The following is a 24,265-nucleotide window of genomic DNA, read 5'->3' on the forward strand; positions in this document are numbered from 1 at the left end:
AATATCGCCACGAGGGAGACAAAGGTGGCCGGGTGGGCGTGGTGCTGGCCACCCACTCCCCCTCGTGTGCCGTTCCGGCCTCAATAGGTGCTCCCTAGCAGCAAACACTTGCCCCAGCAGTCTGTTAAGGCTATACGGGGGATCTTTTTGTGCGGGTATGTTGAGCGCGTGTATTTATATCCAAATGTGCCTATACACGTTTGCGCATACGTGTGGGTGGATGGGTGGGATGTGGTGGATGGGGGCGGTAGCGGTGAGCGGTGAGCACACTTCGCTACGAAACCCGACGCTTTGGATCGATTCCCGTGAGCGAATACCTGAACCGGTCCCGGGGCCTCCCCTTAGATGGACTCAGCCCTGCGTACCTGCAAGGCCGAATTCGATCCCTGACCATGACTCACACACACACACAACGCGAGCGCGACACGTGGAGATGTGGGCCTCCCCTAGGTCGACTCAGCCCTAAAACGGTACGGTGTGCAAACCACGCGACTCTGGAAACGCTATCCGCTCATTTTACAATCTACACGCACCAGGCATCTTATGTGTGCAGTGTCAACGATTCGGAGACAGAGTTTGTAGGGGGCACTTTCTTTGTTAACCACGCTTCCACGGTCTGGTCCACAGTAGCTCAGCCGAGCCTGTACACAACACCAGCCGTCTAACACTGACGGCGCTGACTGAGACATACAACTACTCTCCTTTGTAACGCAATGTCTAGCGAAAACGTTTTAACGACGACGAGACAGCAACGACGAGACGCGTCCACTCCCAGAACCGGCAGCCTCGAGCTCCCCCCTCTCGGCTCCTTTTATGCTCCCGGCACGAGCCTGGCAACGCCCTGACCGCGCCTCCCTTCTCGAACCCGCTAGCAGGTTCCAGGGGCCTCCAGATGAGGTCCTCCGTGACCCTTGCCCCAGTTCCTTCGCCCTGCCCACACACACCGTGCACACCATCACCGGCGTGTGTGCTGTCTGTCCACCACAGTTGCCGCTGCTGTCCACCAGCCGGCGCTATTACACTACACGTGCATAACTGCATTGAGGGCGTCCACCAGGAAGATGGAGTGATCATATCAGTGAATGTATGTGGCTAGATACGCGAGTGATCATGTATGTAGTGTGACTGAGTGCGCATGTGACTGGGTGTGTAAGTGGGTATGTATATCGGTGAGTATGGAGCTGAGTACGCGAGTGGGCATGTGAGTGTGTGACTGCGTGAGTAATATTAGTGTAGTGGTTAGCGCTACGCTGCACTACGAACCTGGCGACCTGGGTTCGATTCCCGCTCACGGCCAACACCAGTGACGATTATTTGAATCGGTCCTGGGCCTCCCCTCGGTCGACTCAGCCTCAAATGAGTACCTAGTGCGGTGTGTAAACATCGCCACTAGGGAGACAAAGGCGGTCGGGCGTGGCACTGGCCACCCACGCCCTCGTGTGCTGTGCCGGCCCTTATAGGTGCTCGCTAACAGCACTTGCCGCAACAGTCCGCTAACCAACAGTCCGCTAAGGCCATGTGGGGGATCTTTGTCTTTGAGTTATGTTTGCATGTGTCGTGTACTCATTCAGAGACACGAGCAGGAGGCGTTATCCCTCTTGTTTATTCCGACTATCACAGCCATAGGGGATAACTCCAAGCCGGGTCGGGATAGCCAACATGCTTCCAGACCCACAGCTTGGAGAGGCGAACACCACGACGACAGCAGCATGACGAGTTCCATTCCCGATGGCAGCAGCCCCGACTGTCAGTCGGAGCTCGCCTTTTATTCTCCCAGCGTGGCCAGGCCCCGCCCTCGGCCACGCCCCCTTCTGGATCCCCCAGAAGGCTCCGGGCTTGGCCCACGGGCCCAACTGGTAGAACGGGCTGCTACCCCTAATTCCATTGTCTACCAATCACCCAGCGCCACGCGCTACAGTGACTCATTCAATGTCACTACACATGTTATGTCATTTGGGTTAGAGTGTGTGTGTGTGCCCTGCCTGCCTGCCTGCATGGTAGCGTGGTCGCGTTGATTCACCGTGGATACTTTTGCGCGCAAGTCCTGAGCAACCCATTAACAATCACCGTCATTCGAGCTGCTGCTTGTGAAAATAACAACAAAATAACAACATGCGGAGGCTCACAAACGACCGCCATATTCACCGCTGTCGGAATTCTTTCGCGGGCTTTCCGGCCTGCTCGACTGTGGGTCACTCGGCTCTCTCGATACGTCATCTGTGGTGACCTAAACTGTCCCGGACCGACTGGTTCTGGTAGCGAAATCAACCAGTTGATCTCGCCGAGATTATCGGCGGTCGCAGTCGAACCCGGAACGTCAGCGGCGCAACATGTCGCTTGGGATATATTGCTGGATCGCTTCTTTACATCCGCCAATGCCGTAACTGTGGCTGACGTTATCAAAGACGTGGGCGTTTCGGATCACCGTCTTGTGAAATGCAAAGTGGCATCATCGATTAGTCGCCCACCCGTCACAACGATATCATTCAGAGGCTGAAAAGGACTGGACCACGATTGCTTTCGGTCAGAGGATCCCGGTCTCTCGTCGGTTTGTCTAAATCCAGCATTGACAGTCGATGCATTTGCAGCTCAATTAGAAAATGTCATCACTGCTGTTCTTGATGAACCCGCGCTCATCCGAACAAGCACAAAGAGAACAGGGGAACGAGCAGTAACTGGCTGTCGTCAGAGGCGACTGCTGCGAAGGAGACGCGGAGGAGGCTGGGGCATCTTTGGACGAAAACTTATTTCTAGACCGTCCGACTCGCTTACAGAGCGGCGTGCAGAGCCGCCAACCGGCTCGTTGTTGAGTCTCGCAGATCGTTTCACGCTCTGCGCGTTGATGAGTCGGCTCGCGACCACCGTGCTCTGTGGCGCGTCGTGAAGGGTCCTGTCTGCACTCCAACGACCCGCTAACTCGTCAAACCCGGTCTGTGCACAGTACATGCGACGCTCCTTCTTCAATGAAAGTGACGATGAAGACGGCAGTTTCTAACTTGACGGCAACCACATTCTGCCGGTCTGCCATCTGAGTTTGATCAACCTGAATCCAATGCAAAACTCGAATCTGTTGAGGCTATACGGGGGATCTTTGTCTTTGTAAACCCTGTGCCAACCACACACACACACACACCAAGCGGCCGCAGTCCAAAGATGAACATGCAAGGAATGCGCCTGACCGTGTGTGTATTAGCGGAGCGGTGGCGCACACGGTTAGCGCAGTGGCACTACGAACCCGGCGACCCGAGTTCGATTCCGGCTCACAACGCACGAACCCGGCCGCACGAGTTTGATTCCCGACCATTTTTAGCATCGGTGGCGTATATTTGAGCCAGCCCTGTGACTCCGCGAGGTCGACTCAGCGTGAAATAAATACCTGGCTCAGTTTGTTGAAACGTAAGCGTAAGCAAAGGCCGCCCCGGGCGTGGTTCTGGTCACAGCAACTCCCTGGTGTACCGTGCCGGCCTTCATAGGTGCTACTCGCGAACAACACCGAGCCTGTACGGGGGATCTTTGGCTTCGTGACTCGAGTCAAACGGCGGTGTGCGCCAAGCCACTCTTGCAAACGAGACTCGATCATCGTCTCCTGGAGTTCTCATCTGGCTAAACAAAATACATTGCAACTTAAACACCGATGAAACTTGTGGTGGCGAAAGAAAGCACGACATCGCTAGAGGTTCTGCTCCTGCTCAAGACGCACAGGTGCCGACGCGTACTGTCCTGGTGCATCGAATCGTACGCGCGCGAATCAATGTACAAGCTTCTGTCACCAACGCGCGCTGTCCAGCGGGGTGAAGTATGGTCGAATAACCCCCCCCCCCCCGGGGGAGCCCTCATCCAGCAATGAATTGACAACTCCACTTGGACTGTTCTGCCCCCCACCCCACTTCCCCTCGCCCCCCCCCCCAAATCCGCGAACCTTCGTCCTCCCTTCCCCTCTCCTTGTGCCCCAGAGCCCAACCCTCCCCCTCCCTTCCAACCCATTGCCCCCCCCCCTCCCCACGCTGTCCCTCCCCTCCAACCCATTGCGCCCTCCGGCCCCTGGGCAGTGCTGCTTGATGTGCCTGTCCGCCAGCTGTTCCACATAACAACAGCCTTGCGTCACGTGACGGGCGGCGCAGGGGCTGGCGAGCCGCTCGGGGTAGTGCGTGGATGGTTTGTGTCGGACGAGCCGGTCCCGGGCCTCCCCTAGGTCAACTCAGCCTTGAATGAGTGCCCAGTTGCGGTGTGTTAAACGTCGCCACTGGCGAGACAAAGGCGGCCCCGGGCGTGGTGGTGGTGGTGGTGGCCACCCATCCCCCGTCGTGCACCGTTCTGGCTTTTCAAAGGTGCTCGCTGACAGCACTTGCCGCAACAGTCTTAAGGCTACACGGGGGATCATTGATCCTCATGGCGGTACCCCGGGGTACCAAATAACACTAAATGGCCGAGGCAATTAAATATTTGTATTTCTGGAACACTTTTTTTTTCCAGGGCTGTACTGAACTCCGCGACTCGATCCGAAATCAGTGCCACTATGGGATGTCGAAACGCCAAACAGCATAAAAGAAATCCGTTATCGATAAAGTCAACTTTGAATAGTGCATCGTGTACAGCTCTTCGAGATGAGTCGATTGCCGCATCGCCGACCATCAACAGACTAAAAGTGACTGCATCACGGACATTATCCGAGAGCCGGGTCACCATGGTACCCCGGGGTAACATCATAAGGTTAATTTGTCTTGTGTGTTGGACGATGGTGGATGTGGTTGGTGTGTTGATGGGTGCTTGTGTCGGTGTGTGTTTGAGTGTGTTGATACGTGGGTGTGTGGGTGTGTTCATGGGTTGGGGGGTACAACGGTGTGTTCAACTGTGGCGGGTGAGTGCGTTGACGGGTTTGCTTTGTCGGTGTGTCACATGGGGTGTTGATACATAGGGGGGGGGGGTGTGGGTGTTGCTGAACTGTGGTGGGTGGCTTACGTCGGTAGCTGGGGGATGTTGCTGGGTGGATGTATCGGGAGGTGGGTGGTTGCCTGAGTGGGTGGGGAGTTTCGTCGAGTGAGTGGGTGGGTATGTTTCGGTTGGTTCGTAGGTCGACGCCGGCGGGAATCGACGTAACGTCGGGTGGGTATTCGGGTGAGTGGATGTACCGGTGAGTGGATGCATCGGCGTTGTGGGTGTGCTGGTGGGTGTGTTAGCGGCTCGGTGGGTGTGTTAGCGGCTCGGTGGGTGTGTTAGTGGGTCGGCTCTCGTATAGGGTGAATGGGCCCGTGCGTGTTGGTGCAGACCTCCCGTTCGCCCGACGGACGAACGAGCAATCCGTCCCACTCCTCTGCGCGTGCGGCCGCCACCACCACCACCACCACCTCGCTCAGCCACATTCCCATTGTTCCACGCAGCGCCAGGGAGCAGCAACAGCGACTCTCTGCAAGCAGCAGCAGCAGCGGCAAACAGCAGGAACACACACGCAGAGACCCTGGCGCCGTGGGCTTGTTCGCACGGACGGGCGGAGACGGGACAATCGTAGTTCAGCAGCAGCCGCCGCCGCAACAACCACCACCACCACAACCGAAACAACAACAGCAGCAGCAGCAGCAAAGCCAGCAACGAGGCACGGGGGGGAACGCGGAGGAAGAAATCGAAAGAACTTTCGCTGCTTTGTTTTGGGGGGAACAGGGGGGGGGGTGGAGGGGGGTAATTTTCTGCGGCTTTTATTTTTTATTTCTGGTGAGGGGTGAGCTGCTTGCTGAGTTGGTGAGCTTGCTGGTGAGCTGCCGCTTTGGGCTAGGCTGCCTAAATTGATTAGCTGCTAGGCTGTGCTCGCTGTGGCTGGATTATTGGTGATCTGCTGGCTTTGCTGACTGATTGACTGGACGAGCTGGCTGGTCTTGCCGGTTAGTTAATTGTTGAGCTGCCTGGATGATTTGCGACCTGCCGACTCTGCTTCTCGGGCGGCCGGCTGGCCGATTGCGATTCGTTTGAGCCCTCTCCTGCGGTGTCTTTGGCTGTTTTCTTTGTGAGCTGGCTGGCTGCTTGATTGCGGTGGAGTTGTGAGCCGCTTAGCTTCTTCTCCTCCTTCTCCTTGCCTTCGTCGAGTGGAGGGAGGAGGGGGAGGGAAAGGGGTGAGGAGCGGGGGGAGATGGACGCGGGCCGCCTGCTCTGCTGGGAGAGCGAGCGACCGGAGAAGGTCCATAGGGCCCGCCTCGACCCTCACCTCGTGTGCGACCGCGCGCTGCGCAACCTCCTGCTGGCCGAGGAGCGATACGCGCCCAGCCACAGCTACTTCAAGCACGTGCAGCGCGACATTAAGCAGCCCATGCGGCGAATCGTGGCCACGTGGATGCTGGAGGTAGGTTTCGGCTCGAGGAGCTTAAGCCGCGTTTCGATCTGCCGGCAACGCGGTTGAACCAACGGGGGGGCCAGAGTTTGCTTAAATCTTAAATTCGCTCCCTCCGCCCCCCATCCCGCTCGATCCACATCACCCACCGGCCTCTTATCCGGCCACCCAGCCAGCAAGCAGTGTGAAGGGGTGCACCACCACCGTTAATCATCGATCGGTATGTCGCGTGTGGTGGGGTCAAGTGTGGGTGCTGACACGTCTGGCAAGGGTGGAGGGTGGAAGAGTAGGCCAAATAGCCTGTGGAGGAGGCCTCCCAAGAGCTCTCTCCTCTCGTGGTGGGGCCCCGCCTACCGCTAGCAGTGCCGTGAGCAAGCAATTGCAGGGCTGCACCCATTTCCCACACAATGCCATCGGTTCCTCTCGACGGCAGGTCGTGCATTCGTCTCCTGTAGGACTCCCATCTTCTCCCAGCCTTCCGTGCTGTCGACCCCCTTCTCCCCTGTTCCAAGTGTAGGCTGCCGAGACTCTTTTCATGAAGCATCTTCTTGAGATGCGGTCGCATTTCATTGGCAGCCAGGGGCGGATCGCTGCCATTTCGGCCGTGGAGGTTGTTTCTCCATACTTCACCACGCTGGTCAATGCGTGTTGGTCAAGGGGAGGTCGAGGGGGGAGGGGGCAGCCCAGGACCACCGCTTCGTGGATTATTAACCAGATCATTTGCACCGTGGCAGGGAATCGAACCCATGTCGCCCCTGTCACTGTGTTGTGCATGTGCAGTGTTCTTTAAGTAGCAGGAATCAAATGTTATCCGAGGGATATATAAAAAAGGAGGAAGTGATGGAGAGCATGACATGAGTGGGTTTGTTAAGGCTTTGTTATCTTGCTTGTTGCACTTAAATACAGCGCGAATTAGTGGAGGAGTTGGTGGAGCACGTAGAGATGGGGGGGGGGGAGTACGCCTGACACGTAGCGGCGTTAACGATGCATCGATTGGTATCGATTCTTAAGCCTCGCAATGTATGAATATAATCGAGTGCCAACCACAAGAGGCCGCTGCAGTCACAGCATTGTGTTAAGATGTTTTATTTTATCTATATATTGTTTTAATCGATTCACGACCTTTAACCAGGGCGAAATTATTATTTATTGCTCCGCCCGTGTTGATGATTCTGTGGACCGGAGTGCTTTGTCTGAACCACAATGTGGGTTCAACCACCAACGCTGATTCTAAATAAACAATAATAAAATCCCCTCGCGACTCGAGAGAGCCAAAGCCGAGGCATTGTCTGCGATTAACTCGAGATCACGCGCAATGGGCACAGAATGCTCGTCGAGCAAAACTTTAATTTCAAGTTTTGATTTAGTCTAACCGAGGGGCGAGATGACTCAGAGACCAGGATAGGAGAGTGTCCCAATTTGCACGAATGACCACTCGGTCACCAAAAATGACAAATGCAGCAGCAACAACAACAACAAAAATATATAAATTACTGCAACGAAGCAAATAGACTTCCGAGTGAGAAGAAACAAAAACAATACCCCAACTGTGTCGCACGAGAGATAGAACCCCCCTCCCCCCCCCAAATCTAATAATAATGTTTTAAGAAACAAGCCCATGGAAATTTCCAAGAGCAGTGCGCGCGTGGACAGGGGTCCACACCCCGATCCGACCTGGACGGCTGCCTTATTGCTCTACAATGTTTCCCATGTGGTGCGTGTGGTGTGGGTGTGGTGTGGTGTGCGTGTGGTGTGGTTGGTGTGGTGTGCGTGGTGTGTTGCTCACGGCCAACACCGGTGACGATTATTTGAACCGGTCCTGGGCCTCCCCTCGGTCGACTCAGCCTCAAATGAGTACCGGGTGCGGTATGTAACATCGCCACTAGGGAGACAAAGGCGGTCGGGCGTGGTGCTGGCCACCCACCCCCTCGTGTACCGTTCTGGCCTTCGTAGGTGCTCGCTAACAGCACTTGCCCCTACAGTCTGTTAAGGCTATATGGGTGGGGGGGGGGGTCTTTGTGTGTGGTGTGTACGGAGGCAGCTATGGGTACACAACCCCAATACGGGGGGGGGGGACGGGACTCGAACACCCCCCCCCCCCGTTTATTTTTTGTTTGACCAGGAGTACAGTGAGGAAGTACATTGGGCGACGTGAATAACTTGCAAGATGATGGGGAAGGGGAGGGGGGTTGACTCCTCGTTGCGTGATCTCATTTCCTTCACCCCCCCCCCCAAAAAAAAAAATTCAGAAAAAAACCCCAACGCGCAGACCACCGCCACGGAGGCAATGGCGTCGCGTAAGCAAGAGAGAGTTGTGTTGTTTATTGTTATTGTTTACTTTGCTGTCCTTCCTTGCCCGCCGCCCCCGCACCTTTCGATGAGCACGAAAGACGTTCAACATGCACGCGCACAGGAGAGAAGGACATTTGCGGAACTCTCGCTCTCTCTGCCTCAATGTGTGGTGGTGGGGGGGCGATGATTATATCTCTCTGTCCCCGTTGACTTTCACACCGAGAGCTGTTGAAGCAGTGTCTGGGTTCACGCTCGCTGCGACCTATGACGGGACAGTCCCCTCAATCCAGCACGGGGATTGAGGAAGGGGTTTGCCCATTGTTTTCTTCCTTCGAATTCGGTGCACAACCACAATCAATATGTCAAGAGCGCGCAATGCAACGTGGGGGGGAATACGAGACGAGTGATAGGCCCCTAATAAATGACCGTCACGAAGCAGTAATTTTAATAGTCGCATGTGGCTCTGGAGCCGCAGGATTCGCCGACTCCCCCTTCACGAGCGCGTTCCAGTGGTTTCCTGTAGCCGCAGCAGTCGCCGTTCGTCTTCATCGCGCGTCCGTTACGTTCCAAGTTCCCTATGGTAGCTGATTCTTGGACTGGTTCTTCGTGTCGATTCCTTCCCAGGACATTCCTCGTTCGTTTGCTTTCGTTTTTTGTCGAGCACGAAACGGTTGAAATGAACGTTTCACGTAACTCGATTAGTGAGTCGTCGGTTTATTTTTTTACTCAAACCCCTATCCCGAATACTCACCCCAGTACTGGATTATCCTAGTAGCAAAAGTATCTACATGTGTAGTAGCTACGGGCCCCGCACTTTAAAGGGCCCCGCGCTAAATGCTTTCAAGCTATCAATTCCGGTTCAGTGATTCTGCACTTGCTCTATTACTATAGTACTATACTGCCCTTCAACTTTTACGAACGTCTGGGTGTTTAAAGTTAGCGATTTGTCGTGTTATCTGGCTGTATAGCAAATTTTAAAATACAATTACTTTACAATGCAAGTAAAAAAAATTGTGTTTTAACGTTTTGTTTATTTAGGGCCCCTTTATAACATATGCTACAGGCCCAGCACTAGCTTAATCCGGCACTGACTAACCCTAGACTGAGCCCCCCACCCTTTGGCAGACGATGTGAGGAGAATATTCCAGTGAAGTCTAAAGCTTAAATTTACACTTGCCGAAATTGGCCAATATCTCCTGTTCGTATTGGATAGAATTGTTAGTCATAGGTCTTGACCGTGACCAAAGAGTATTTGTCTGCTATAAATGCCCACGCGATCAACCACATATGTTGATCTATCATTTGTGGCCTGGTCGCTTCTGAAAAAGAGCTATGTACCTGAAGTGGGCCTCACCTGGTAAATAAACAAAAAATGTGTTTAGTTTTAGTTTAGACTTGAGCCGCTGTGTTGCTTCCAAATATGCATTTGATAGGCTCATCCATGGCTCAGCTCAGGCTCAGCTCCGTGCAGATCCTGCCTGACTGGAAGCGCAATGCTCCAGAGAGCCTGCTCAAGTTGAGCAGGGCTTCTGTGAGCCGCCTCACTCGGTCAAGCCTGAGCAGAGCGGTGACTTTAAAAAAGACGGGGGCGGGTGGAGGCCCCATAGTCTCACCACCGTAAACACATCCTGTCACGTGCATTGTGTTCTTGAAAGTATGAAGTGGTCCTAAATGACCTCGAACTGCGCCTCCCACCCATTGGCACATCAAGGCGTCGCCAACAACAAAAAAGCATTTCAACGTGGCGAAATCGTTACTTGATTTGTGCACGCAAGTGCGCCGCGACTTGTCCACGCAAGTGCGCCGCGACTTGTCTCGTTCACGCAGTGCGCGACTTCGCGCACGATGCCAAAACAACAACAAAACGTTGACACGCGGCCGGGTCAGGACGGGCTGGCGGCACGGCACAAGTGGCACATCTCTCCCCGACTCCTACCACATCGACTCCCCTCCTCCTCCTCCCCCTGTTCTCGAGCTGACGCGGATGTTGTTGTTGTTGTCGTCGTTGTTGTTGATGTTTGTATTTTGTTGCGTGTGTGTGTGTGTTGAACTTCTTTCGCACCGTATGTAGCCAGCCGTGCTCATCGGAGGTGTGGGGAATGGGAGAGGGCAACGAACTAAAACACAAAAAGCAGTTCCAGCAATTAAAAAATTGTATCCACGGCCTTATTAGTCAGCGGCGACCATAACCCGGGGTTGTTATGAGTCTTTAAGTCGAGACCTAGCCTCCCTCTCTGTGGAAATGTCATCCGAGTCCATCCGAGTCCGTCCATCTCGCTCCTCCTTCCGCCCGGGCTGTGCGGCGCTTTTGCCCGGAGTTGCCCGTCCTGTCATCCGCAGACCGCAGCGCTAGCCTCGAGACGTTCGTCCGCCCCGTTTTTGGCCAAGAGCACCCCTCTCTAGTGGGGCGGTCATGAGACCCCTCTCTAGTGGGGGGGGGGGGAGACCCTTCTGCAAACAGTGGCATGAACGGGCGATTTGCGGGGCCTTTTGTCTCCGCCCATTTTTTTATCGTCGCCATTAGGAAAGATGTTTTGGGTGATGGTGCTGCTGCTGCTGCCACCGCCGCTGTGTTGGCAGCGGCACACAAGCAACAAAAACCCGACACGTCCGTGAATGACCCTGCGGCCCGGAAAAGGAAAGAGATAACATAACGGGCCTTGTTTTTTTGGGCAGTGGGCCCCATCTTCATAGCGCACAGACAAAAGGAGTCATCTGCGTGCTATGAAGACGGTCCATTGCCTGAAACGTCACTTTATTATACATTCGCCCTAACCACAGCTGTCGTTGACTAAACTTCGTTAAGTTTGTTCTCCGTTCCACCCGCGCGTCCGATTGGCACGGTTGCCTACGGACGGCGCGAAAGAAGTTCAACGTACAATTCGGTCAACTGAATTTTCCATCGAACGCCGGCGTGCGCCCCCCCCCACACCCCGGCCCGCCAGGTGTGCGAGGAGCAGCGCTGCGAGGAGGAGGTGTTCGCGCTCTCCATGAACTGCCTCGACCGCTACCTCTCCACGGTGCCCACCGCCAAGTCGCGCCTGCAGCTCCTGGGCGCCGCCTGCATGTTCCTGGCGTCGAAGCTGCGCGAGACGGTTCCGCTCACGGCCGAGAAGCTCTGCATCTACACCGACCACTCGGTGCGGCTGCACGACCTGCTGGTGAGGCGCTCGCGCGCGCTGCCGCCCCGACGCGCCCCGACGCGCCCCGCCGTCCCCCAACTAAACACAAAAAAATTATTAAAAAATATTTTACCGGCTATTTTTCAGAAAGTGGCTCATCGTCGCGTGGAAATTGATAGCAGCAGCCAAATACTCTTGAACGCGCGATGTCGATTCTAAATGTTGGAGAGCAAAACCGGACGACCCCACGTGACCACCGGGGAGAGAGACATGCAAACCCCAAATATGCAGAATCGTCAGGGTTGGGATTGAACCCACAACCTCCTGTAGACCAGGCAAGGTAGTTAACATCGCACCACTCTGGCACCCTAGCCAACCCCCCACCACAGCCCTGTGCGTGAAACAAGCCACAACCGGTCTATGACAGCTGCGCGCACGACCGCCGACCATGGCGCTCCTCCGCGGTAAACGAAGACCTGAGAATTGTTTTCTGGCCGCGGCTGCAAACGTCGGTGGCAATCGATTATTATCCGAACTAGTCGCGCCCGTCCATCCCGCCGCACTGACAAAGGGTGGTGAAGTGCGGTCAAGCAACCGCTATGGCTGACACAGCGCCGGGGGAGGCCCTCATCCAGCGGTGGATTTGCACTGGGCTGCAAGCAGTTATCGTTATCGCTGTATCTGATAATATGTTACGGGCCCAATTCCTGGTAAAACTCATTTTGTGGGCGACGATTCAGCGCGTTGTCATCGGTGATGGAGAGACATGGGGCAAGTTTTTTTCTTGCTCCAAAAAATTGGATGCGTGGATCTGGCCTCTAGCGTGCAGTGGTTCTGGCGCCACAAGGAGGTACTTGCCGGAGCCTACAAAGCTGATGCCAAGCGCTGTGGGTGGTCACTGCGGATCGTTGTGCAAGGGCGGAAGGGAAAGGGGAAAATCAGCACAGTGGCGACCCCTGTAGGGACCTCTGGTCGGTGGTGTAGCGTGGTGGGCAATGGGCGCCGGAGCGAGGAATGAACCTGGGGCCTCTTGCCCAAATGTCCTTTTTCCTCTGTAGCCCACCACCCCCTCCAGCCCATGGACCCTGGTGCAGTTGCACGGCCTGCACATTACTGATAGCTATGCCCACAGTTACAAGCTACTATACCCCCCCCACCACCCTTTCTGGTGGTGGTGTTTGTTGCAGTCCTGAGCCACAAGTTGGAATTCCACATTCCTAAGAGGGAGACTGTAGGGAGGGGGATTGTACATACCTACATTCGTACTTACATCAGTAGATACCTGAAGCGGTCCTGAGACACCCTGCCTTCACTGACCTGTGCTGACCAGTGTGTGGTCAAACAGGTCCCATGAAAGTGTGGTCAATCAGGTGTGTGGTCAAACAGGTGTGTGGTCAAACAAGTGTGCGGTCAAACAGGTGTGTGGTCAACCAGGTCCCATGAAAGTGTGGTCAAACAGGTGTGTGGTCAAACAGGTGTGGTCAAACAGGGTATTGAGTGTGGGATGTTTGGCAAATGTAGTCATTAAAGAGACTTGAGTTAGCAACGTTATCATCATTGGGGAATTTTTTACACTTGGGTTTTCGCGACCAATGGATCAAATCGTCACGCGAGTTCAATGGCAATGTGTGTGGTACACCCTCCTCCACCTGACACAGCCACTTGAATACATTTGTGACGTCAACAAACGCATCAACTTAGCATTGCTCTTTGGTTTTTTCGGTCAAGTCACGTAGAAATAATAAATAATAATAAAATTACATAATAGCACACGGCGTTTCGATTGCAACGCAAGCAATCATCATCAGGCATAGAAGAGCTAAATTTAAGAGAGGAAATACAAAACCGCAGATATATATACAGACACCTAAGCAGAGGGCGTTAACACAGAGACACAAAGAGACACGACGCATGGAGCACAGAGAGATAGGGTCTCCGTGCCGAGGCCTTAGCATGTAGGGGGTACAAAGAGAGGTGGAGAAGCACATCAAATCGAACAAGATTTTGTAAAATTTGGAAACAATATAATGCAGCACAGAGGGTCGGTCAAAACACAATTAACACATGGTCTGGCTGATTACGCTATTTCAAAGATTGCTAAATTATAGGTTAAGAGTGACCTATAATTTAGTCACGAAAGCACCAAATCAAGTTTGAACTTAGCATTGCTTTGGCACACCGGTGCGCTGCAGAGCGATCCACACACAATTGAGCAATCTGGTATGACGTTTGACTGGTGGTTGCATCCAACATCGTCAGACTATTGCCAAAATTATGGAAATCGCATGATGATGGAGAGAGAGATGTTCTGGCTAGGTTTGGAGGAAGATTGTTTGATTTATTGGTACTCTTTATATAAACCATGTGAGGATCCCTTCTCTCAAACGATATGGATGTAAATCGTCATCTCTTGACCTGACACCCGTAGAAATATTTGGGAGAGAACAACATTTCCATAAGTTTTTTTCAACCGGTCGTCTCTGGGGTTGATAAATATACGAAAAAAATTTGAGCACAACTCCGTGGAAACTCAACAGCTTGCCCCTCCGCCAATAACACGGTTCCCGCAAAAAGAATGTGGAATTTCCACCACTGGCTCACTTGAGTCAGCATCCCACCCAGCTGCAACAGCATGATGACGCCATCTCTCCGTTCGGCCGGGGCTAGCGCCGCAACTCTCATTGAGGGGAGGACGGGGGGGGGGAAGGCAGGCAGGGCAGGCGGTGGGTGGTGGGGGAGTTGACATCTTAGATTGGACCCAGTGGGGAAGCAAGAGGAAGAGACGGGGGGAGGGGGGAAGGCAGGGAGGGTGGGGTGTTGAGGCTCGTGGTTTTGTGGAGATGTCGGAGATGCCAGCAAATCCTTGATGTCGCTGATTTATAAGACGAAGCGATTTGCGAGCCTCGGTTCTCACGCCCACGCACGCTGGGCACGTGGACGTGCAGATTTCCGATGGCTCGCCCACGAGCGTCAGCTGTGGAAAGCGGCGTTGGTTCATGATCAACGATGACGACAATGATGCTGACGACGACGACGACGTTGACGACGGCGATCGTGCATGAGGTGGTACGATCAGATTTGGCGTAATCATCATTGCTTCCATTACTCATCATCATCAGCCGTGATCTATCCGCTACTGGATGAGCACCTCCCCGAGCCGTCGTCATCTCTCCCACGGTCTCGCAGTGCAACAATCCGGCATTCCATCTCGCTCTTGTACGCACGCACGACGCAGCAATTGATTTTGTCGGCAGTGCTGCGCAACTCTCCGAGACGCTCCTCACCACCACCCCACCCTCCCCCTCCGGGTTGTTTGCAACGCGCGAGTCGCTCGGCACGACGTCCGACGCGTCGCCCCCCGTGTGCTTGGGAGCGTTCTCCCGGGCAGCACGTCGAGCAAAACTTTGGGCAGGCGTCGTGCCAAAAGGCTCGCGGCGCTTCGCAACACGGGAATCGTGAGAGCGAAATGCGACCCTCGCCCTGAAAACTATTTAACTCTTTTATTTTAGCCATGCAGCTTTTTCAGAAGCGACCTGGCTATGGTAAATGATAGCTGAACGAAGTGGCTTGTCATCATGTGGAAACGTATTGCAGCCAAATGCTCTAAACGCACATTGATTCGAAATGTGGAGGCAATAACCGGAGGAGCCGGAGAAAAATCCACGCGACCACGGGAGAAAGAGACACGCAGGCTCAAAATATACAGCAGCAGGCGTCATGGTCGGGATCGAACCCACGACCTCCTGTAAACCAGGCGAGGTAGCTAACATCTCGCCACCGTGTGTATATACGTTGAACTTCCTTCACACCGTACGTAGCCAACCATGCTAATTGTGGCACCCACCCGCACCCCCCCCTCCCCATTACCACCCCCGCCCTTCCACCGTCGTCGTACCCCAGGACATGGAGCTGCTGGTGCTGACACGTCTCAAGTGGGACATCTCGGCAGTGACGCCGCACGACTTTGTGGAGCACGTGCTGCACCGGCTGCCCCTGCCTCGCGAGAGCGTGGACCTCGTGCGCAAGCATACGCAGACGTTCATCGCGCTCTGCGCCACAGGTCATTACCGCGCTCGTTTAACCCCCGCGCTCCCATCCCCCCCCCCCACCTACATGCGGTTTCTCCCACGTCGTGTCATTTGTAAGTAGGGGGGGGGGGAAATTTTTACTTTTCAAGTCTGTCAAATTCGGACCGTGACGCCGGCACACGGTGGCCTAACGGGGAATCTCTCGCGTCCACTGTTAAGCAGACACGCTGCGTGGTACCGTCGCTGTCATTACCGCCGAGCGGTGTTAATCAGGGCGGCTGCTGGATTTGGGAGATTTTTGTTGCCTTTGTAGGGGAGCGTGCACCCACATGGCTGCCACGGTGGCGAGATGTTAACTCCCTTGCCTGTCATGCGGAAGGTCGTGAGTCCGATCCCGACCCCGACGCCTGCTGTAATATTTCGGGTTTACGTGTTCTCTCTCCCCCGTGGTCGCATGGATTTTTCTTTTGGGTCATCCGATTCTTCCCTACACAATTACAATCGACGTGCGTTGTGAGCATTTGGCTGCTATACATTTCCACGTCATGACAAGCCTCACCGTTGAGCTATCGTTTGCGGCCAGGTCCCTACATAGCCTTGTAAAATAAATAATAAACATCGTTTCGGTTTTTTTTACTCGAGCCATGCGGCGAAAGCGCCGCCGACGAGGCCCACATCGCCGCCCCCGAACAACGCGTCTGGCTTACGGTTCGCTCGTTGAATTCCCCCGAACAACGCGTCTGGCTTACGGTTCGCTCGTTGAATTCCCGATGGCCAAAAATCGCCCGGCATGCGCCTGATCTCGGACGCATAACCGCGAAGACCGTAACAACCCCCAACTGGCATTTGTCAAAAAAAGTTCGAGTAACTTTTTTTTTTTTGCTTCATGAAATCCGCTCATTGAGCAGGGGCGCCGGACAGATCGCCGAACCGCTGGTGCCAGGAGTGGCACGGTAGCGCGGGCGCCAACGGTACGAGCAGGGAGACTCCCCAAGCCGCCGCCGTGTGCGGTCCCATTGTTTCTGCTCAGCGAGTCACAATATCTCACGGACGGAAACTTTTGTGCTTACGTGCGCAGTTGTTCGAGTTTCTGGCAGGTGTTCGTCACACAATCGGCGGCAATTAAGAGCGCCTGGGCCCCATCGACGGCACCACCTCGCCCCCCCCCCCCCAATCCTCCACCACCCCCCTTCCTCCGCAACACAATCTCCAAATTGGGTTAAGGCCGCAGATAGAGCGCCCGAGGAGTTTTTTTTTATCTATTCTAAAAACCTTTAACAAGAGTAAACGACACGTAGAAATGTCAACAGCTTGCGCCGCCCCGGTCGGCGGTGGGACGGAGCAGGTGGAATCTGCAGCTGGGCCGGGGGTCAAAAAAATGCCCTAGGGGTAAGGAGAGAGAGGGAGAGCGCGAGCAGGTGAGGCCTGCGTGTGGAGCCCCCACCCCCTTCCAGGGTCAAAGGTCGCCCAGATCAGCTGTGCGGCAACGGCTGGCTATTGCCCCTCAAGTCTCAAACAGATAATGACCGTGTAAATAGCGCGGGTGGGGATAACTCGTTGGGTTAACTTTTTTCTTTCTTTCTCAAAGCCAAGGCAGTAGACATCCTTCAATAGAACCCTTTGTCTGCCATCCTCTTATCTGTATGTAATTCCTGTTGTACGTGCTATCCGGCCAATCTGATAATCGCCCTTTCGGCAGCTACTCGGCTCTTCTCCTTGGCTCTCTCTTCACCTTGTTTGACATGTCCGACTGCAGGGTGCCACGGTGGCGAGATGTTAACAACCTCACCTGGTTTGCAGGAGGTCGTGGGTTCGATCCTGACCCTGATGGCCTGTTAAATTGGGTGTTTGTGTCTTCTCCGTCCGGCGTTGCATGGATTTTTCTCCAGGTCCTCCAGTTTTTCCCTCCACATTCGGAGACATGCGTTTAGAGTATTTGGCCGCTCTAAATTTCCACACGATAAGCCACTCCGTTGAGCTATCATTTGTGGCCAAGTAATTTCTTTTGAAAAAGAGCAATATAGCTCGGTGTTTGTAGTAGAACAAAAATAATTGTTAATAGTTTTATTCACTGTGCAGGAACCAAACCCTGCAGCTCCCTCTCTCGATGATGATGATGCAGCATCGCCAGCTCCTACTGCTGCTGGTGGTGGGCACGGTCAGTTCTTGGCTCAGCTCTCTGACGTAGAAGCGCACGGCACGTGGAGAGAAATGTCGGACACCGTGCCGAACAACGCACGGAGCTAGCAACCCGAAAGCGTGTCAGAGAGCATTGGAGCTCAACTGCGAGACCTTGCGCAGTGGTACGGCTCGTCCCATTATCCGTGTGTTCACTGATATCGGGAAGATCACCGGTGTAGTTGGGATGAATAATGATAGAGTCTCCCCTTGATCTTTTGTAAAAGAATAAAAGCAAAAACCCAACTCGTTGCATTCTTCCACACTCAAATAAGCATGTGGCAGTGCTCATTCTCATGGCAGGGCCCAGTCTATCCCATACACAGGACACCGCACACACTGGAATGTGTTTGACTTTGAGAGCTTGGTTCTCAGGGTCTCCTAAAACGAGTGCAGTTTGTTGGCAAAACGTAAATAACCGCGCAATACCAATCGCGAAAATACATTTTTTTTTAAACCCACGCTCCCATCCACCAAATCCCGCGTGCACGAACCTGACGTTATTTTTGCCGTGACGGTGGGAATTTGTGCCGACTGAGATGGCCGTCACGTTTTATTACCATCCCTCGTGCGTTCCAGCCTGAGGGTTGACTATCGTGGGCTTTGTGGAGCAGAGGAGAAAGCCTTCTCCTTTCGTACGGCTGCTGATGTAGATGCAGAGCAGCAACTGCAATTTCACATTCAGGTGGTCAAGCCGGACAAACGCGATGGGAGCAGCGGAGTTGTGCCGCCATGTCTCCTTCGTATTTGTGGATACGGTCTGTTCTGGATGACCAGAGTCGCACACTACTGGAGAGTTTTTATTTTCCATTATCCGATTCTACCATGGTTTGTGCAGTGGATGCGGTTTAGGGTGCACTAGCAGAGAAGATGTGCAGAGAATTAGGGACATCGCCGCAAAGTGTGGGATTGGTGGGTGGGACACGCGATGGTGGCCGTGGATTGAAGCTAACGGCGGACCGGCAGTCAGAGGGACTTCTACCGTAGAGATGGAGCGAGGAGATGAGATCAGGGTCCCGTGTCTTGTGCGTGAGCCAGATCGTTACATTACGGGGCCATGAGAGATGGTGACAGATTGTGGGAGGGGAGGCCTTGTTACATCAGTGAAGAGTTTATATTTTTTTGACTCATCAAAGTCATCGTCTTCTCATCAGGGAGCAAAAACCATTACTTGATCTCCGATCATCCTCGCAGCAGCTTTTGGCTAGCCATCGAACAAAGACGGTCACAGCATCACGTGCTTTCAGATGCTCTTCTGCGGCCGTATGAAACGCTCATCCTTCCAATATTAGGAAGCCATTGGAACTATGCACTTTTAAATGATCTAGATTGAAAACTAATTTCTTTACCACTGCTCTTTGTATTTCGTTTGTTATCCTAACCCCGCACCTCCGATTAGCGCGGTGGATACGTACAGTGCGAAAAAAGTTCTACGTACGTACCCGGGGCAGGGAGTTGAGTGACGAAGAGAGGTTTGGTAGGGGGAGAATGACGGAGAGAAAGACGAAGAGTGTGAGAGAGAATGTGAGAGAGTGAGGAATGGAGGGAGGGAGGGAGGGACGGAGGTTGCTCGTGAGAGAGTGAGGAATGGAGGAGGAGGGTGGGAACAGGCAGCAGGAGGCTGTCTACAGATTCATTAGGCTCAAGGTAACGGCCAGCTGTGGCAAGCCCTGTCCACGGCAGGGAGGGGTGGCTGCGATTGTAGGCCATCGAATGGAACTGGTGGGGGTGAGGAGGAGGATTAACTATTTGGAGTGGATGAGGCAGAGGGAGGCCCCAGGTGGACAGTGGTGGCATTGTATGTATGAACTTCCTTCCCACCGTACGTAGCCAACCGTGGAGGTTGCTGGAGAAGGAAAACAAGCTTAACACAAAAATAAGCTCTCGAGAAATGAGTTTTCAATCTAGATTTAAAAGTGCATAGCTCCAGTGGTTTCCTAATATTGGAAGTGAAGAGCGTTCCAGACGGCCGCAGAAGCGCGTTTTGTGACGCATTGGTGAGCCACGTTTGGGGCAATTGCTCGCAAACGCGGTGCAGAATTCTCCTCCCGCTGTACCCCGGCTCACTCTGACCGTGGTATTTTTTCCCCCAGGGGTTGGCAATGGCACTTCGTGCAAGGAATGAACGAGTGGTTCGTTCCATCGCTGTGCCCCCTCCCCCCCACTCCTCTCAATGCTCGCGTCCTCCAACGATGCAGGCCATGGCGTCTCAGTCTCGCGCGTGCGCACCCACCAATCCCAGCCACCCAACCGTGGAACTGAAACTAAAAACTACTTTTTATTTGATTTTACCAGGTAAGGCCCACTAGCTATGTGGCATATTTATCAGAAGCGACCTGGCCACAAATGATAGCTCACCGAAGTGGCTTATCGTGTGGATATTTATAGCAGCCAAAATACTCTCATGATCTCCTGTATACCTCCTGTACACCAGGCGTGGTAGTTAACATCTCACCACCATGGCACCCCTCCCCTTTTTCCCGAGTCCCAAAAATCTGCCAACGCCCTGGGCAAATGTCTGCGTTGTCTGCGTCTAAAACCGGCACTGCCAGGCTTCCCAAACCCAACCGCCAGCACTCGCCTCCGCCCACCGCACCCTCCCAAACTCAACCGCCAGCACTCACCCCCGCCTACCGCACCCTCTCCGTAGCGCAGCGCCCGTTGCAGTTTCCCCGTCCGCACACTCTCGGCCGCTGCGCCGCTGACATTCGGATCTCTTAATGGGCCGGTCGAAAACCGCCGCCTAAAACAGTGGGAGGCTCGGAAGGGCATTTTATGGCTCGTTGCTAGAAGTTTGTGGTTCGAGCCCAGCGGCTGCCCCGGTTAATAATGCGGGTGTATTTAACCCCGGCGGGTGGTAAAGGTCCCGTGACGTCATCCGAAGGAGTGTAGGCCATGTGTGGCAGCGTCACGGTCCAAATCTGCTGAAGGTGAAAATCTACCCCCCCCCCCCAATTACTTAATCGGGTAAAGCAAAAAAATGCAGACGTTACTCACCTGTGAGTAGCGTCTACGCGGTGTACTTAGGAAACATAATCAACGTTACTGCGGGAGGATATCGATCAGGAAGAGAGCGATTGTGCAGGACCACGAGAATGTGGACAGTTAGAAGGCATGGGGGGGGAGGGCGGGGGGTGGGGATCGCGGTAGATTGCGCGGACTGCAGTTGAGAGACACGGATGTCGAGAACCTGGTGGGAATTGCGCGAAAGCGCGACACTGATCGTGGCAAGAATAAAATAATGCGAAGGTATGAAGGTAAGGATGAAGATAAAGGCGCAGCCCTGCAATTTATTTTTAGTGCAACTGCTGGTGGAGGGGCCTCCAATGGAGGGGAGCTCTGGCGAGAGAGCACTGTGCAGTTGAACATAGACACAGCGTTTAAGTATAAATATTTGCAAGATGCTCCCGTGGTTTAAACACGTGGCACAGCATCAATGACGGGCAAGCTCAAGAGTAATAATACTTGTAAGTTATGATATCGAATTACGCGTGTGTGTGTATATATAGTGGCGAGTGAGTGATTTCATTCTACGGATGTTATACTTGGGATAGAGAGCTGACATTTGAAATAATAACTTATAACTGTGAATATTGTGTTCTATAACTCAATTTCCCCCCCCCCACCACCACTGAAATTAAGAGGCAGTGGTGGAGGAGGATTTAAAAATGTTCTTCAACTTTAACATTTTTTAAATCTGGGGTGTAATTGTTTCCATCTGGGAGGTATTGAAGAATGCCTAGTCTGCGTATGACGTCAAATTTTGTATAACTCCCGATATTTTTCCGTGTACTTTGTTAATGGTTGCGTGGATTTTTTTCTCCAGGATCTACGGTTTTCCCCCTCCACATTTAGAATAGAACGTGCATTAACAATCTTTGACTGCTGCTATAAATTTCCGCACGATAAGCCACTTCGTTGAGCTATCATTTGTGGCCAGCTCGCTTCTGAAAAAGAAGCTAATAGCTCAGTGGGCCTTACCTGGTAAAATAAAATAAAAACATTTATTTTGAATTATAATAAAATTAAAATATTTATTCATTAAAAAAATGTATCCTTTTATTCGATTTTTTTGTGTGATTAGCTTGCCTTTCCTATACTTTGCACGCCTGTCGTGTGTTCGTATCGTTTGTTGTCGTAAAGTTCTGACCCCGTGCCCCGACTGGACATCTGTGCGAAAAGAGATTTATATAGCTCATCGGATTCCTCCTGTATCAAGATAAATTTTAAAAAATTCCGATTCTGAAGGTTTGCAACGCAGCACGCGTCCGTCTGGGGACCCCGCTGTCTCACGGCGCTCCCCACCGCACGCGCCGTGCTCTGCGCGTGGCAGAGATCCTCGGAGCCTGGGGTGCAGGAAGTGAGGGCGCGCAGGCGGATGGGCAAAGGTGAAGGGAAAATGGACAAAGAGAATTTACGATGTCAGCTTGCATGGGGAGAAGACGGCGACAGAGATGTGGACGAATGGACCAAAACAGACGGGATAGGGGGCGAGGCAGGCACAGACGAGAAAGGCAGATGCAAAAAGACAGACTGAAAAAGGCAGACAGATAGAGAGGGACAAACGGACAAAGAGAGATGTGACAGACAGAAATAAAGCCGAGTGATGCACAGACGGAGACTAAAAAGATGGTACAGACATATTGAAAGACAGACAGAAGCAAGAAAGAGGGATGCATGAGAGACGGAGAGACGGAGAGAGGAGTAAATTAAAGGCACACGGAGAATTCAAAAGAGATGGAGGAGACGGGGGAGTGCGAAACACAAGCCGAAAAGTGTTATGATCCGGAGAGATGGTTTTACGGAAGAGAGCATTTACAAAACCACTTAGACACTGATGGAGGGAACGGAAGGACAGAGGATTAAGATGCAAAGCATATGGCGAGAGACTTGAAGAGAGAGCGAGAGAGATGGAGAGAGGAGTGGGCGATGCGATGGAAATGTAGAGCGAGGGAGAGAGTGCGCAGATGAAGGTGGTTATTAAATTAACTTTCCCATACCCACCCCTCCTTGTATCTGAGCCAAAAAGGGGCAGTTTCTGAGTTAGTTGCCCTGACCACGCGGTGAAAACGTGTGTGCGTTTCTGTGCGTGTGTGTATGTACGTGTGTACGTGTGTATGGGGAGCCATAGTGTGTCCCAGTTAGCGCGACCCTAGTTCGATTCCTGCTCACGGCCAACACCAGTGACGATTATTTAAACCAATCCTGGGCCTCCCCTAGGTCGACCCGGCCTCAATTGAGTACCTGGTGTGGTGCGCAAACATCGCCACTAGGGAGACAAAGGCGGCCGGGCGTGGTGCTGGCCACCCACCCCCTCGTGTGCCGTGCTGGCCTTCATAGGTGTTCGCTAACAGCACTTGCCTCAATAGTCTGTTAAGGCTATACGGGGGGATCTTTGTGTGTGTGTGTGGAGCGGTAGTGTAGCGGTTAGCGTGCCGCGCCACGAACCCGGTGACCCGAGTTCAATTCCCGCTCACGCTCGCCACCAGTGACGAACCAGTCCTGGGCCTACCTCCCCTAGATCGACTTGGCCTTACTATGAGAACCTGATGGCGATGTGTAAAAAAACATCAGACCGGGCGTGCCATTGGCCACCCACTCCCTCGTGTGCATGTGCCGGCCTTCGTGGGTGCTCACTCCTCGCTCACAGTGTGGGCGGTCCGGATCTTCGTCTCTTGCGCGCCTCTATGCGCCAGTGCCCGTCGGGCTTCATGTGTGGCATCGCGCTTTCTACGGTCCGAGTTCAATCCGACGCCACGCCTCGCAGTTGGCGTTGGCGTCGTCCGTACCTGGCGTGGGCTTCGCTTGCGTTGACTCGGCTACGAGAAGTGAGTAGCTGGTGCCCCGCGTCTGAACATCAGCAACCGGCCCAACTGTCCCCTTCCCGTGCCTTATCAAACCTCAGTGGGGGCGTTCGATACCTAACAGCACCTGGTTCACGTTGTGAAAAAAAAAGATACCGGCCAGAGCGAATGTTAGGTTGCACGGTTATTCCCCCTGTATAGAGGCAATGAGGAGTCTAATCCGGGGAGGGATGGGGGGGGGGTGGTCGGGTGGCTTTGGTGAGGGGGGGGGACGGTGGGGGGGGGACAGTGGACTTGGGTGGGGAGGGGAGGTGCTGAGTCGCAAAATTAATCGTGGTCGCTGGGCGGAGGAGGAGGAGAAATCCTTTAATTTCACTTCATTCAATGCTGACTGAGGCCACCAGATCCTGGGGGGGGGAGGGGGGGCCCCCTCGCCACCGTGCCACCTGTGTGAAACTTTAGCCACCCCCATAGAGGTGGCTCCACGCGGTGAGAGGAGAAGGAGGGGAAACAAAAAGTTAGAAA

At 53.6% G+C, this 24,265-nt stretch overlaps 1 protein-coding gene across 3 annotated transcripts in view; it reads left to right on the forward strand.

The window, feature by feature from the left end:
• The first annotated feature begins 5,043 nt into the window (after nt 1-5,043).
• Nucleotides 5,044-24,265, forward strand: part of LOC116952278 (G1/S-specific cyclin-D2-like) — a 36,187-nt gene continuing 16,965 nt past the window's right edge. The window contains exons 1-4 of one of the 3 annotated variants that reach the window (XM_076072980.1): nt 5,044-5,115; nt 5,379-6,328; nt 11,554-11,769; nt 15,631-15,790. In XM_076072980.1, coding sequence (XP_075929095.1) covers nt 6,119-6,328; nt 11,554-11,769; nt 15,631-15,790 — 586 coding nt within the window. In that variant the 5' untranslated portion in view covers nt 5,044-5,115; nt 5,379-6,118. Of the gene's footprint in view, nt 5,132-5,378; nt 6,329-11,553; nt 11,770-15,630; nt 15,791-24,265 lie in introns of all 3 variants that reach the window. The other 2 variants (XM_076072983.1, XM_032971486.2) reach the window with 2 other exon arrangements.

This window comes from Petromyzon marinus, chromosome 3 (assembly GCF_048934315.1).
Source record: "Petromyzon marinus isolate PM22_M1 ecotype Great Lakes invasive population chromosome 3, UKy_Petmar_22M1.pri1.0, whole genome shotgun sequence".
In the NCBI taxonomy this organism is placed as follows: domain Eukaryota; kingdom Metazoa; phylum Chordata; class Hyperoartia; order Petromyzontiformes; family Petromyzontidae; genus Petromyzon; species Petromyzon marinus.